The sequence below is a fragment of the Accipiter gentilis genome, chromosome Z (assembly GCF_929443795.1).
Source record: "Accipiter gentilis chromosome Z, bAccGen1.1, whole genome shotgun sequence".
Taxonomy (NCBI): Eukaryota; Metazoa; Chordata; class Aves; order Accipitriformes; family Accipitridae; genus Astur; species Astur gentilis.
Genome location: NC_064919.1, coordinates 10,996,507 through 11,011,093, shown reverse-complemented (window position 1 = coordinate 11,011,093; position 14,587 = coordinate 10,996,507). Strand labels below are relative to the sequence as shown.

General features: G+C 40.8%; 1 protein-coding gene across 2 annotated transcripts in view; it reads right to left on the bottom strand.

Annotated features, from left to right (window-relative positions):
* The window catches only part of GRIN3A (glutamate ionotropic receptor NMDA type subunit 3A), a 74,216-nt gene that overhangs the window by 17,971 nt on the left and 41,658 nt on the right, over window positions 1-14,587 (bottom strand). For both annotated transcript variants that reach the window (XM_049796125.1, XM_049796126.1), the window contains exons 4-5: window positions 3,545-3,690; window positions 1,415-1,530 (exon numbers count right to left, since the gene is read on the bottom strand). In XM_049796125.1, the coding sequence (XP_049652082.1) occupies window positions 1,415-1,530; window positions 3,545-3,690 (262 nt within the window). The remainder of the gene's footprint in view (window positions 1-1,414; window positions 1,531-3,544; window positions 3,691-14,587) is intronic.

Here is a 14,587-nt window from a genome sequence, read left to right as displayed (position 1 = left end):
ACAGGAAGAAAAAAAAAACAACCCATAAATGTATGAATGGTACATTTGCCATCACAGTGGCTTTCTTTTCAGTGATGCAGAGTGATGTGGTGATATGTGTACTTACAATGTGTTAGTGTCCCTTGCTGATGATTTTTGTACATTGTGCCTGTATTTCCACCTGAATATATTTGCTAACATTGAAGGAATGTTTTCAGAGAAGGCATAGCTAGGGTTCACAAATACCACATTTTCAGCACATTTGTTTCGTAATTGGGTGATATGAAGTCCAGTTACGTAAAAACATATACTTTGGGGTGTATTTGTTTTTTTCTGTATTGAAATTTGCTTTACTTGATTCAAAGGTGTGGAAGCTGATGGTTTACTCCAGTAGAGCTGACCTTTCTGAAATGGAAGATTTATCAGGTTGCACGTGCATGGTGAAACATGCAGCTGCACACACACAAATCTTGCTATAGCCTGAACAGCTCTCTGTGCATATATCCTCCCTGACAAGAAAAAGAAAAGAAGAAAATGGATTGCTTTGAGGTCTTTGGTGTGAATTCAAATGGGGGACACTAATGAGGTATAGCAAAAAGGAGCGTTCTACAAAATGCCTAGTGCTGGTGACTTGTGGCTGAAATGATTAAAATGCTCAGCTTCCCCTGGCCTTCACTTAGTATATTGCCTTCCTCAATCAGGTTTCAACATCTCTGAAGGAGGTTGTTTTAATGTGTGATGGGAGCAAGCAGGAGAGGAAAAAGGGAGCTTCAACCATTTTCACTGGCTATCTATCACAAAAGTGATTCCTGAAGTCTAACAGCTGCCAATGTGCTCACCCATGCTGGGGGGCAGCTTCAGACAAGCCTTGCTTCCAGGCTGCCTTCCGATCTGTCCTTGCTAATACAGCAGGGCTGCAGGAGGCTACATACCAGGGCAGAGAAGCTCCCTTCTCTAGCTTCAATTAGCTACAGATTCAGTGGGAATCTTAAGCTGACCTTTAAAATGGGAATAGTGTTTGTCTGCTTCAGATGAGAGCGAAACTGTAGAACAGCATTTTGAACACATTTCACTGAGTTTTGAACATGTGTAATGAAAGTAAGCCTGCAAAAAGCAAGCCTTATTTCAGGAGCTGCTTTATTTCATTGTGAGCAGTGAAATGGACTGTGCCTCCTACTTGTTTGGAGACAGACTGTCTGAGCACTTTGAATAATTCCTATATAGATCATGGCAACAGATGGTACAAACGATCTGAAAGCTCAAAAACTACAAAAAAAGGGTGAAACCTTCATTCAGCTTAATCACTGAGAATTTTACCATGATCTTCAAGGGGTCTGCAGTTTCACCTGCATACTTCCTTTGAGAATATCAAATCACAATAAAGCAAATGCAACACATGAGAAATAGAGCATTATGTTATAAAACTGATTATTACCTTCAATGGCAAAGGGTTTTCCCACAGTTAGAAGTTTGCAGTCAGCATCTATTGATACTTCATAATCTAAGAGTGCTTTATCCATGATGAAGGCATCGAGTTTCTCTGGATCATGCCTGTATTCAACACCGAAGTCAGAAACAGAATCACTTCATAGTCTAAGATTCAGTGATGCTCACTGAACATATACCTGTGCAGTTCTGCGGAAGATTACTGATTGAAAACAGAGACCATGGACTGATATTTTAAATGCAAACCTGATCTATATTTTGAAGAAAGGAATTGTGCATGAAGTATAAACTTTGTGCATCTAGAGCAGGACAGCGGGCATAGGACTTATTTTGCTCCCATGAAGTACTACTGAAAGACGGAAAATACTACAGTATGTTAGACTCCAACTCAAGTGAAAGGTAGCACAAGCTTTATTGGAAAACATAAAAAAATGCTAAAATACTAGTGCTGTCTTGGTTTCTTTGTGATGTTAAAGTTACAGTCATTAGAGCAGAAACGCAGGAGTATAACTCATACAAAGGTGTTTCTCCTGCTTACTCCTTTAATATTAGGTAAATTAATTTCTTCAACCAGATCAGCTTTTCTCAATGTTCAGTCTTCATGAACGCAGAGGACTGAATTTTACTAACATAATCAGTTATGAAAAGCACGCTTGCATAAAATGATGATATAAAAGAACAGTTGCAGTGCCTATTCTCATCTGATCCATGGACTGCACCCTCCACTCTTGTCACCTTAAAGGTCTGGGTGTTCTCCTGATGTGAAGTTACATGACTTCACTGATTTCAATGGATTGATTCCACTTTAACCCAAAGGAACTACCATGTATCTTAATTATCATTAGGATGGGTCTGTGAAAAATATGTAAACAGGAAACAACTTCTGGTGAAAAATTTGCAGGCTATCTGTTATGCAACTTCTATGTGTAAAATGAATGAATTGTTTCAGGCTTATTATCACCCCTCCTGTTTCCTGGCAGAGTGAATCAGTTGTGTGACCTCAGATTGTTAAGCACAAATGTCTGAAACACAGTGATACCATGATTCCCTAAAGCAAGAAGACTTGGTGTTTATTACTTTTTACCAGTCTAATGCTTCTTTTACTCATTTTAATGATAAAGGCTTTAAGGTTTCTCTCTGAGAACCTTCTCCCAGCATGCTGAAGATGCTGAGGAACCTCATTTGCAGCTTTTGCTTGGACTGTGATGTTTTTTTCTGAATGTTTCTCACTGCCTGGTAAAGGGGTCCCAAGCACAGAAACCTGCTGGATTTATACGCTGGCCATGCTTGAAGGCACCCTAGCAGTTACTGTGAAAACTTCTTCCCTGGAAAACACTCCAGCTGGTACTATGCTAGCTTGCTCTCCAAGCATAACTCCCTCCAGGGGATTACATGCTTTCTTCTCTATCTGCCACACTTCCTTCAATAACTGTTTTGTGGGTAAGTAAGTGACACTGAAAGTGGGAAACAGTCCTGGTTTCAGCTGGGACAGAGTTAATTTTCTTTCTAGTAGCTGGTATAGTGTTATGCTTTGGATTTAGTATGAGAATAATGTTGATAACACACTGATGTTTTCAGTTGTTGCTAAGTAGGGTTTAGACTAATTCAAGGACTTTTCAGCTTCTCATGCCCAGCCAGCAAGAAGGCTGGAGGGGCACAAGAAGCTGGGAGGGGACACAGCCAGGGCACCTGACCCAAACTGGCCAAAGGGGTATTCCATACCGTGTGACATCATGCCCAGTGTATAAACTGGGGGGACTTGGCCTGGGGGAGATCGCTGCTTGAGAATTGATTGGGCATTTGTCAGTGAGCGGTGAGCAATTGCATTGTGCATCACTTGTTTTATATATTCCAATTCTTTTATTATTATTGTAATTTTATTATTAACATTATTATTTTCTTCCTTTCTGTCCTATTAAACTGTTCTTATCTCGACCCATGAGTTTTATTTTTTCCCTGATTCTCTCCCCCATCCTATTGGATGGGGAGGGAAGTGAATGAGCGGCTGCATGGTGCTTAGTTGCTGGCTGGGGTTAAACCATGACAGAAAGCCATCACCATCTCCCTGGCATGCATTCTAGTCAAGGGACAAGATCTGCTGTTGCATGCAGAGGCTCACTTTAGATATGCCACGCCATCCGGGGTTGCAGGGACATTGTACCGTCGCATGTACTCGTGCATCTCTGGGAAGCTTTGCCTCACATAGTCTTCTGCGCTGCTTTCTCGCACGGTTCCAAACCGAAACCCTTGGGATGGGTGGTGGAGCTGAGGAGATGAAATTACAGATTAGCAGTCATTTGCCTCCTTCACATCTGGTATCTTGGTCTTATGTGTGAACAGTTTGTCAGAAATTCTCAGCATTCATAGACCTGTCTCTGATGTTTTCCTGCAGTCAGCTTTCCACATCACAGAAAAAGTTTGAAAAGACTTACCAAGTGACTAATTAGCATGTTCGTGTACTCTCAGGATTTTCTTCAAATGTGAAAAACATTTCCCTTGAGACACCCTGAACCCCTAAATCCAGGTGTTTAGTTGGATTATTTGTCTTTAAACCAGTGAACGCTTCAGGAAGTGTCATGAGAAGCCTCTAGGCTTGCTAGGTTCCACTTTTCTGGGTCTCTGGGTAGCCAGCAAAGGACTGAAAGTCTGGATTTGTTTTGGCAGAATGTCTTTTATTGACTCCTTAAGGATGAGATTTAGTCTTCTGCAGAAGGGTAGCACCACCATTTCATCTCTAGAAGCCTAGACACCATACTACAGACCACTGCTGTCTTTGCTGCTATTCTCCACAGAGATACTAAGGACTGAAGTGTTGCAGACACCAAAAAGTCTCCCCTGGCAGTGAGAAGGAGGAAGAATACCCCTCAGCATAGCCCAGTCTGTAAGCTTGATTACCAGGCTATACACATACAGATAATTTTTGCAGTTCTGTGTTCTTTCCTTTCCACAACTGGCTCCACCTTTTGTATTAAAGCCCCAAGTAGTTTAGATGTTCACAAGTTTCACAGACCTCTGTTTCTAAAATACCTTACTTGTCTTTGAAGCATTTAGTGACTTGTGGGGAAATTCTCAAATTGTAGTGGAGGTGTCAAGTGGTGTCCCCTACTATGCCAAGCACTTCCTTGAGATGGCCGAGTGTTGCCAAGACCATACTAATTGGAAAGCCTTCAGCAATGTACTAGTCTCTAAAAGGTCAAACTTTCAGAGCACAGGAAGCCAAATAAAGCTAAGGCTTGTGTAGTCATGCTCTATTTGCTTCCCAGGAAGCTCATGGTCTTCACAGTAGCTTGCAAAGATGATCTCACTATGGCCATGCTCTGCTTTGCAAAGACCAAACAAAGAGGCATTCTGCCGGTCCGTCTGGCTGTCTGCATTATCATCTATGTAAAACAGAGTGTAGGGCAACACAAAGCAATACAAAAGACCTTTATCACTCTTCTTTTCAATTACCCAATGAATAAAAAGTATTCCTAGCTTTTTTAAGAATAACAGAGGTAGGATGTAAATGCACAGTCATCTAGTTCAGTCTGAAAAGGAACAGACAAAGGTCTTTTGGATGGTATTCTGATGTCCTGGAAGCTATGAATATACTGTATTTCTGGTAACTTTTATCTGGAGAATGGGCAGGTGCTTTCCACATTGTTCTCTGCTGATCTGGTCCCTGTGTTGCAACCCAGGAATGAGACCTGTGGGTAAATGCCAGACTGTGAGCATGGAGGGAGTCTTGGCATGTTTTCTGAGGTGTTCTGGTCTGGATGACCATGGGACAAGCAATGCAGGGTGTGCCTCCATCCGGAGCTGGCCATAGTGCATGCTGTGCCAGAAGGACTGTGGGCGCAGAAGGAAATGTTCTTGCCTGGAAGTGTGGAAGCAGCATTCAAGTGCCAGAAGACATAAATAACACAGAGTTGTGCTGCGACAATACATCACAGAGACTTCCAGCACAATGCTGTCAACCCAAATCTAGGTCTAGTCTCAAGACACTGAAGATGACCTGCTTAATGAATGAGCTTGGAGCGGGCTCTATGCACTCTATGTCCCATAAAGCTTGTCACCACAGTCAGTGCTATTTTTTTAGGTTTTATTTCCTGGCAGTTTCAGTGAAGAGACCAAAAAACCCACTGAGTCTCAACACTGAACCATACTGCCACCTTCGAAGTCAACTTGTGCTATTTGTGGCCCACCTAGTGATGCCAGTTGCAGTGCAACATCCAATCCGTAGATAAAGACTGCTGATGCCTGACTTCACTGGAAAGTATCCCTCCCTTGGATTGTCACCAATGTCTATACATCTAGCTAAATATTTAAGCTTCTATGAGAAAGGATAGTATGAAGAGAGTAAACTGCACCTCCATGCAATTTTCTGTCCCAAATGCTTTATTGAGGGCTGTCCGTGCTTTGCTTTGTGTTGGGTATGTTGTCAAATTTTGCCACAGATTATGACACCATTGGAATATGTACGTGCTGGTTTTGGCTGGGATACAGTTAATTTTCTTCATAGTTGCTAGTATGGGGCTATGTTTTGGATTTTTTGCTGAAAACTGGGATTAAACCACAACAATGTATTAGATCAAAAGTCCATCTGGCTTAATATCCTGTCTCTAGCAAAACCATAGGTCTGGCGGGAAGTCTTGGAAAGTCTATGTAAGGAAGTTATGTAGTGATCCTTTCCATCCTATGCTCTACCTGCTTCTGGTAATCTATGCTTTTTCTTAAGCATAATTATGTGTCTGCAACTTTGTATTTGATGACTCTTGATTCCTTTTATGAAGGGTAAATCTTAATAGTGTTTTAATCTTCTGTGTCTTTTGGGACTTCAATTTTCTTCTTATTGCTGCTTATCCACCTGAGGAAAAGATTTGCTTGCAGCTATATGAATAGTGGACTAACAACGCAAAATGCTGCCAAAAGCAGATACGGGACTACCTGCAGTACCATCACTGCTGATATACTAAGACTGCTAAGGGTTACTTGCTTCAATAGAAGATTAAAACTTAAGGACTGAAACAAGACTCATCAGTTGTCACTGCTGCTGTCTTTCTTTCTGTACTCCTCTCCTGGAAAGATTCTGTGAAAAGATGGAAGCCACAAATACCTGTGTCCTGACAGGATAGGTAAATGTCATAGTCTTCCTGTGAGTCTTGCCTTGTTAGTTGTCTCTTTTTTTATTTATCTTTTCTGTTTCTCATGCTGTGTTTCTTTTGTGTTTCTTATATTTTAAGAGTCTGATATTGAAAGAGTCTTTCTGTTTCTTTAAACCAATAACAGAATCCTAATGTCTTGGGCTTCAGAGAAATCATGAACTCTGAAAATCAGCATTTGAAGAACCACAATTTGAAGAATCAAGAATGGATTATATTTTTTTTTTTCTAACTGGTGATTTGGGGAGACAGTTACTTGCTTTTTTGTCAGTAATAGCAAATATAAAAGCTATCTTATTGAGAAGAAATAGCTATCCAAATTATAGGCCTTTCTAGTATGTGAAGACTACACTTCTGTGTATATTCTACTGTTTTTTCATTCAAAGCTCAGTCAGTATGAAAGGTGAATAGCCATCACAAAGCGGGTAATGGGCACTAGGAACTGTTGACACTTTTTGTATCCATAGAGCACCTGGAGATTTGCTAGTGATTCAAGTATGATTAAAAATAAATGAATGCAATAGCTGCAGATCCATCTGCAGACATGAGTTTTCTTGGCACTCAGCTTATGATAACCTCACAAAGTCCCTCCAAAATCAGACAACTATGGCTGTTAGAAACCAAAAAACCAAGGTTTGTTTTGACCTAGAGAGAGGCTTTCAGGGGACAGTGAAGTCCTGGCTTGACAATTCATTGAACAAGAAGTAAAGATAGTTATGGGTACAGATGATATATCCCTCTTTATTCGTCTCTTTAACTGCCAGACCTCCCTTTTGAAGACCTGGGAGCAAAGTAAATCACTCAGTTGTTTTTTTTAAAGGGTCATTGCTCCTGAATATAATTGCTTTTTAGCAAATAGGCCAACTCTGTACTCTGTAGGAGACTCTCCCATGCAGTGCACGAGAGCTGCTGTGTGTGGGACTCACGTTTAGCGAGTAACCAGGCCTTTGAATGTTAGTTAGCAAGGCCACCACAGCAAACAGCAAACTGTGCCGGCCAAGCTGCCAAGTGGGAGAAGCAGGGGAATGCCAATTGCCTGGGCAATGTAAGAGTGTGTATATGAATATACCAATGGAGTAGTTAAAAGCCAATGTTTTTCACGGGTTAAAAAGGTATTTAGTGTTGCTGGATAGTGGCTCTCCCAAAAAAGGTGAAGGCTCTAGCAACTAACAATATAATTTTTGTAGCTCAAATACTGGAGATCAGGGATTTCATGTTAGTAATCTGAGTTTTATATATGAAGCACTGGTGTATACCATGAATGGCTATACTAGGGTGCATCCCAAATTTTTAGAACCATCTCCCAGTCTACTGTGAGAAAGATGTTGCACATGAAGTTGTGAGACACCTGGTGACCTCCCATTTGGATCTGGGTTAGTACGTGGGGCAAACTCAAGAGATGGTCATGAAAGCCCTTGCAGCAGAGGGATGTAGAACGTAGTGCTGGAGGAGACTAAGCCCTTGTTGTCTTGAATCACTACTCTGACTTCACAGGTTCAGGGCTGTGGAATGCCAAGACCAGAGGATCTTGCTGCATAGGTCAGGGACAGGTGGTTCAGGAAGGTGACCCACCTTCTGTGAAGACAGAGCTCTTGGGAGGAAGGACTAGGAAATGCTGCTGGCAAGTGCAGGATGAAGGTGCAGGAGAAAGGCTAAAGAGATTTGGAAGTGAGTATGCTTTCTGAAATTGGGGTACCAATGCTGTCCATGTGACCTCTAAGGACAGTATCTACTGTGGGATGCATGGGCTGTGCCGGTGTTTCCAAGAACAAGTCTCACTGTTTAAGAAAATATACCATGGGTAAGAAAACAAACAAGGGGTAATGTTTTTTTACACTGTGTAAGAAAACAAGGGGTAATGTGAATGCCTGCAAGGACTAAGGAGGTGAAATGGTTGTTGGGTCACTTGAGCACTGAGACAGGGAGGTCATGTAGTGTTTAAGGAAGCTCAAGAGCTCTACAGAACATTCAGCTTCTCTGACAGCACCAGGAAAAGCTTTGGGACTTCTCAGGGTCTTCTGTACCTTGTACAGCATTGTGCTACTAGACAAATGATGTTTGTGCTGCTTACTGCCAAAAGCAAATACTGCAGCTACCAGTTCTCTTGGCTTGGCACCTTATTTCTAGATCTTCTTGGTTTCTGTCTTCTGTGGTTAAAACATCTGCTGAGTGGGAAGTGGAGAACTTGTTTTATTTGGGAAGATGTTGAGAAGAATTGGGCATCTGCATACATCTATGGCTTGGGGTGCCAATTATACATGAAAATACCAATGTGATAAAACCACAGGAGCAGAAACAGGAAAATACAATCCTGAGTGTCAGGGATTTTGCATTACTTGGCACATTCTAGTTTATGTAATACAGTGCCATTGCATTCAGTGCCGTCAGCTAGTCTGAGGACACCTAGACTTAGACTTGAAAAGACTCAGGCATAGAAATACCCTGTGCAAGTTGGGATTTAAAACTGAAAATGCATGAGATGGTGCCAGCAAGTAACCTTGACATACTCCAAAGTTGCACTGTTGGGTTTTGAGGTATTTCTAGCAGGTTCTGGCTTCTGTATGACCTTTCAGTGCTGCAAAGCTAGAAGATTTGGCTCCAAGACTTTTCCCCCCTTAGTGCCCTGGTTGTTATGTCTACTATCATTTTGATGTTTTCATCACACTTGGTTGTCATATCTTTTTGCAGTGTGTAAGAACCCCAGGTGTTCAGAATATAAGTGCAGTGAAAAGATGGTCTCAGCTCCACAAGAGCAGGCAATACAATATTGCCTGCTGATCCCATGGAGTTTGAGCTTGCTCGGAGCTGTGGAGAGACAAGTAAGATCTAAACAGAGCAACTGCTGGGAAGTGAAATTATGGCTATTTTCTATAAGCAATGAAGTGACTGAAATCTAGGAAATGCTTTCCCAGTACTTGACCGATGCAGTGCACTAACTGCCTCACTGAATCTGATTCAGAACTGTTCTGTGCACCTTGATAGCTGGCTGAAGGAAAAATGCTTCAGGAACTCAATTTCTAATTGGCAATTTAAATCATTACAATGACTTCATCATTCGTTCAGTTAGCCTCTCCTTTCCAAAATTCAACTCAACTCCATGAATTATTCTTTGAAGGAAATGAGAAAGGGGCAACCCGGTATAAAGTGGACCGCAGTACCAGTGACTGCATCCTGCAGTGACAGATGCAGAGTTAACATGGATTCAGCTTTTACCACCACATACAATACTGCTTTTTAATTTTAATGGGGTATAGAAAGGGGGAACATGGCTGAAAACACTTTCCTAACTTTACAACAACTTCTAAGGAAAAAATATTATTAAAAGGTTTCAGTAGTTCTACCATGATAGTGCTGGTTAGCTGGTATAACACCAAGTGTAGTGTTTAATGGACATCTTGTATATCAGCAGAATGGCTGTTAGTGCCAGCACGATCTCTGCCAGGGAACTGCTGCAGAATCTTGAAAAACTTCAGTTTTTCAGTTCAGTTGCAGTTGCTAATTGCTGGAGAAGGGTAGTATTAAGTGGCCTGCTCTGCTGTGAAGAACTGACATGCTTTTAGAGATCTGCTGTTTTGCAATCAGTCTTCTGTCTTTGGCATAAGAAGCAATATCATTTTATCTTGCCTCATGTAACCAATACATTTAAAAGTGGTCGTCTAGCTGCTAATAGATTTCTTATGACCCACTGATAGAAGAAATGCAATTGGTAGTGCAAAGTTTCAGCAGAAAAAGAACAAACCAAATGAAATTAAAAAAACCCCGAACAATATAGAACACTGTTTATGGGCTTTTCCCTACTTATCTGCAAGAGTTTTTGAAAACTAACTAGTGAATATTTATGGGGTGCAGAGGAAGATGAAAGAAAAGAAAATTATTCACAGTGAAGCACATGAATTTCAAATTTTAGCAGATGAAAATTTGCAGCTGAACTACTGGAAGTGGAGGCTTTGTTCAAAAACTGTCCCATGTGTTCAGGCTTGGGAGGTGGAGACGTTCCCAGGGCCTCCAGGAGATGGTGTATGCAGAATACATTTGAAAGCTCATTTTGCGTTCTCTGTTGCAAAAAGTGTCAGTGGAGCTGATTCTTGGCTTGCCAGGGTAATGTCAGATTTTGTTAAAATCCTGTCACTTTGAATCCAACTCACCTAGGTCATTAGTTGGCATAAATCTTTACAGCTGCATTGAAGTCAATAAGCAGTTTCAATCTAGAAACAAATGCACAGTCCAGTACTGACAGTTTATTCTCCTGCATTGAAAAAAAGAGCATACATGAAAAGAAATTGTGACTTAGGTCTCTCTTTAAAAATAGAAAGCTTCTGTATTGACACTTCCTGTGTTAGTGCTAATAATGAATTATAAGATCTGCTCTGCTCTGTGTGATGCAGAAGCTGTACAGCTAAGGAATAAGACTAGGGACTCTAGTGTGTGGTAGGTAGGTTAATTTCTGAAGACTGCCCTGCTGATGGAGTTGCTGGGCAGTGTTTTAGTGCACAAAGCTCCATAACAACAGAACCCTGGTGAAGATGAACTTAAAGGTGTGTTTAACCCTGTTTCTTAATAGCACTTAAAAAGTTTTCTGGACAGATGGATCTTTGAGCTGGGATTTATTCCAGGAGAGCTGAGAACTGTAAGATAGTAAGTGTAAATTATTGTAGGAAAAATGGATAGACTGAGAAAAAAAAAGGTATATAATTCCCAACAGGCAATAGATCACTGTTTCCAGTTGTACTTCAGCAGCATAAAACAGCCATAAAAATGCTCCAGGCTGAGTCACTTCATCGACCGTGTTCTTCTGCTTCCTACCTGTAAAATAGGGCTAATGCTGCTCTAAGGCAGGTGAAGTTTTTTTCAAATTAGAAGCAAGAGAAGGAGAGCTGTTTGGCTGAATACATGCTCTAACTACCAAAGAGACACGGGAGATTTCTGGTTAAATAATCCCTCTTGTCCTTCCATCCCAAGTCTCAGGTCTGTGGATGAAAAGCTATCACACTTCTCTACAAGTAACTGAGGGCTGGAGGGGGAACCTAATGTGACAGTAGCTTAAAGTGTAGGTAGCTTTCTCGCCTTCAAAACAACCATCTTTTAAATCCTTTTTCTTACCAGTTTCTCCTGCTCTAGCTGTTGCTGGTTGCTTAGGGCAACGCTGTCAGTCCTCCTGCCCACTGGCCATATGGCAATTGTCCCCCAGGTACCAGGGCTAAACATGGTCCTTTGTGCTGACACTGTAAACTTGTAAGGCAAGGCTAGTGCTCTGTGGTTTCCAGGAAAGGAACAGACAATGGTTTTGCGTTGCAAATGTGTCACCAGTTACTAGGATGAAGAGGTTTCCAATTGCAGATCATGGAACTGTCTACCAGTGCAGCCCTAAGTTCTTAAATATGTTATTTGCTATTGGCTTTTGGTTCAATAGCATCAAATGAAGGCAAATCAGGAGTCCTTTGTTACTGAGAGATCCACCATTGGAACTAAATGGTATTTCTTTCCTTCTTGGAATCAGTTTAGAACAGCGAGGCATGTGTGAAGCATGAAGTGTAAAAGAAGAATGATGGGCTCATTTGGATGTCTTGATCTCTTGCACAGTGAAATATAGACAAGAATATTTGACTTTACCTGGTGTTCAGTCAAAGCTTATTGCAGTCAGTGAAAACTACTTTTTTTTTTAGAGGGCTTCACCCCTTGGCATCCCTGAAATCCAGGGCATCAATGTGGGAGCTGACTGAGGACTTCTATCACTAAGAAGGTGAGCCAGGCTAGTATCCAGGTCACTGTTTATAGATCACAATGGCTGTGACTTTTGTGAAGAATAATAAATATCCTCAATGCTGCTAAGTCAGCTGTATGATGATCTTCCATCTGCCAGGCGATAAGATCAACCTTATGCATCTTCACTGTTCTCTGCTCCTCTTTGTCAGTTACTTCAGTAACATCTTCTCCTCATATTTCTCTGCTTGCATTATTTCTTGCAAGGATCTGAGCCCCATCTATGATGCAATTGCTATTTCTGGTGGTGGGCTTGTTTTCCTTTTTTTTAAAATGACATGATATATAGGTATACTGCAGCTTGAAGAGTAAGAGACTGATGTGAATACATGTGGGAAAATGCTAAACCACATTAATTCCTTCTGGTGCTGAAAGAACAACCTTCATGACCTGCACCACATAGAATGAAGACAGCAGGACTTTCTCCCTTCCCCCCTACCCCTACATTCTTTGGATCAAACAATTAGGATGGTGAGGTAAAGAGTGGCCAAGACAGTAGGTGACAGTACAAGGCATTCTATGTAGGTGAAGACCTGGAGCAGTAGGGGTTAATATGCAAAGATACCAAAAAGATAGCTGTTGGCCAGAAGGCATAAAAAAGCAGGTCTCGATGGGAAAAGAAACTTGATTTGGAGAACATTACAGTGTGTTGCCTGATAGACTGGATATCAGAATTATAAAAATCCGAACTAGACAGATACTCAGAAGAAAGCTTTAACAAGGTGAGGGGGAAGCTAAGCAAGTCAAGTGTTCACCACCATAAATTTCACAAGAAAGCTAAAGAAGCCAAGATTTCACCTCCATAAATTGCAGGTGTCTTTCACTCCTGTATGAGATTGCTCTGCAATGTCTGTTCTTTATTCTGACTGGAGTTTGATACTTAATTTCTCCCTTGTCTGAGATTTTTTCACTTTGGTCTCTGTGACAAAGTCCTCTTGAGTTCAAACCCTTCACTGACTCAGAAAAGTACCATGTATTAATTTGGAGGCTGTGATGCTGTGAGTCATGACGTTCCTGTGTCCAGTGATTTCCTGAACAGAAATATTTGCTCTATAGATTTTGCAGCCAACTTCTTTTAATTGTAAAAAGAGAAACCTGCAGTCCTGTACAGATACTAAACCCCCTGGGAGCAGTAAGTCGTTAACTCCACTGAGTTTGTTGCTTGTTTTTTTTGCTATACAATTTAATACATTTAATGCATAATTAAATACATGCTATTTCATTATATATTTAATACATAGCAGTGCAAGTGGTGCTCCTTATGATGATTCATCTTAGGTTGCTGCAGTGAAAGACCATCACAGTCTTTAAGACCACTTTCTTCAGTGTAATTCTTCCAGGGTTTCATTTTTTCAGGAGGAAAATTTATCTATAAACACACAAGAGTTATGGCCTTACTCTAAAGCCTGCTTAACTTGAGGGAAAATATAATTAAATGCAGAGGTATTTGAACCATGCCTTTAATGATGAAAAAGGCCTATAAAGTGGCTGGACCTTTCCTTTTCTATGGTTTAGTACTGCTAAAGCTCATCTGCAGTTACTTGCCAGTTGGTATTTCTGGACTGTTCTAATACATGTAACAGGGAGTTTTTAATTGATATAATAATTGCCATAAGGCCTCTAAATCAGCTGAGATTGTCATAAATCAGAAATGAGAGCTTGCACCCTCACATTTTATATTTTAAATCTAGAAACAAAAATCTGGGTGATTGTACATATTGAATTCCTGAGTAACAAAATCTCAGAAATATCTTGTCTGGATTACTCAAAGTGCTTAGTTTTGTAATAAAAAGATGGACAGCTCACAAGAGCAAGTGTTCAGACAATGGAATGGCCCAATGTGCCTACCTCTCACAACTAACTCTAAAAGCATATTAGACTGAGTAAATCATATGTAATGTCTCCACTGCAGACAAGTAAAGTTAGATCAGATAACACAATGAAACTGCTGATGGTGGGATTCAAAGGTGTAGCCCTTTTTGTTAAATGAATCCCAATAGGTTCAATATTTTCTCTCAAAATACAACGTGGAAAGGAACTTTGCCATTGTAAAAGGGTGTTTTGAAGGTAAAGTGATCCAAAGAAGTAAAAATATAACCATAGTAAATTAACAGGCATAGATACTCAAGTGATTCCTTAAGATGGCAAAGAAAAGCTGACAGCTCTCACAGAAGTGACAATGGTTGGATAGTACCTGAAAAGCTCATTGTATTGTTGAAAGAATGATACTTTTAGCAGAAAGAAAGGCCATGCATTGTATC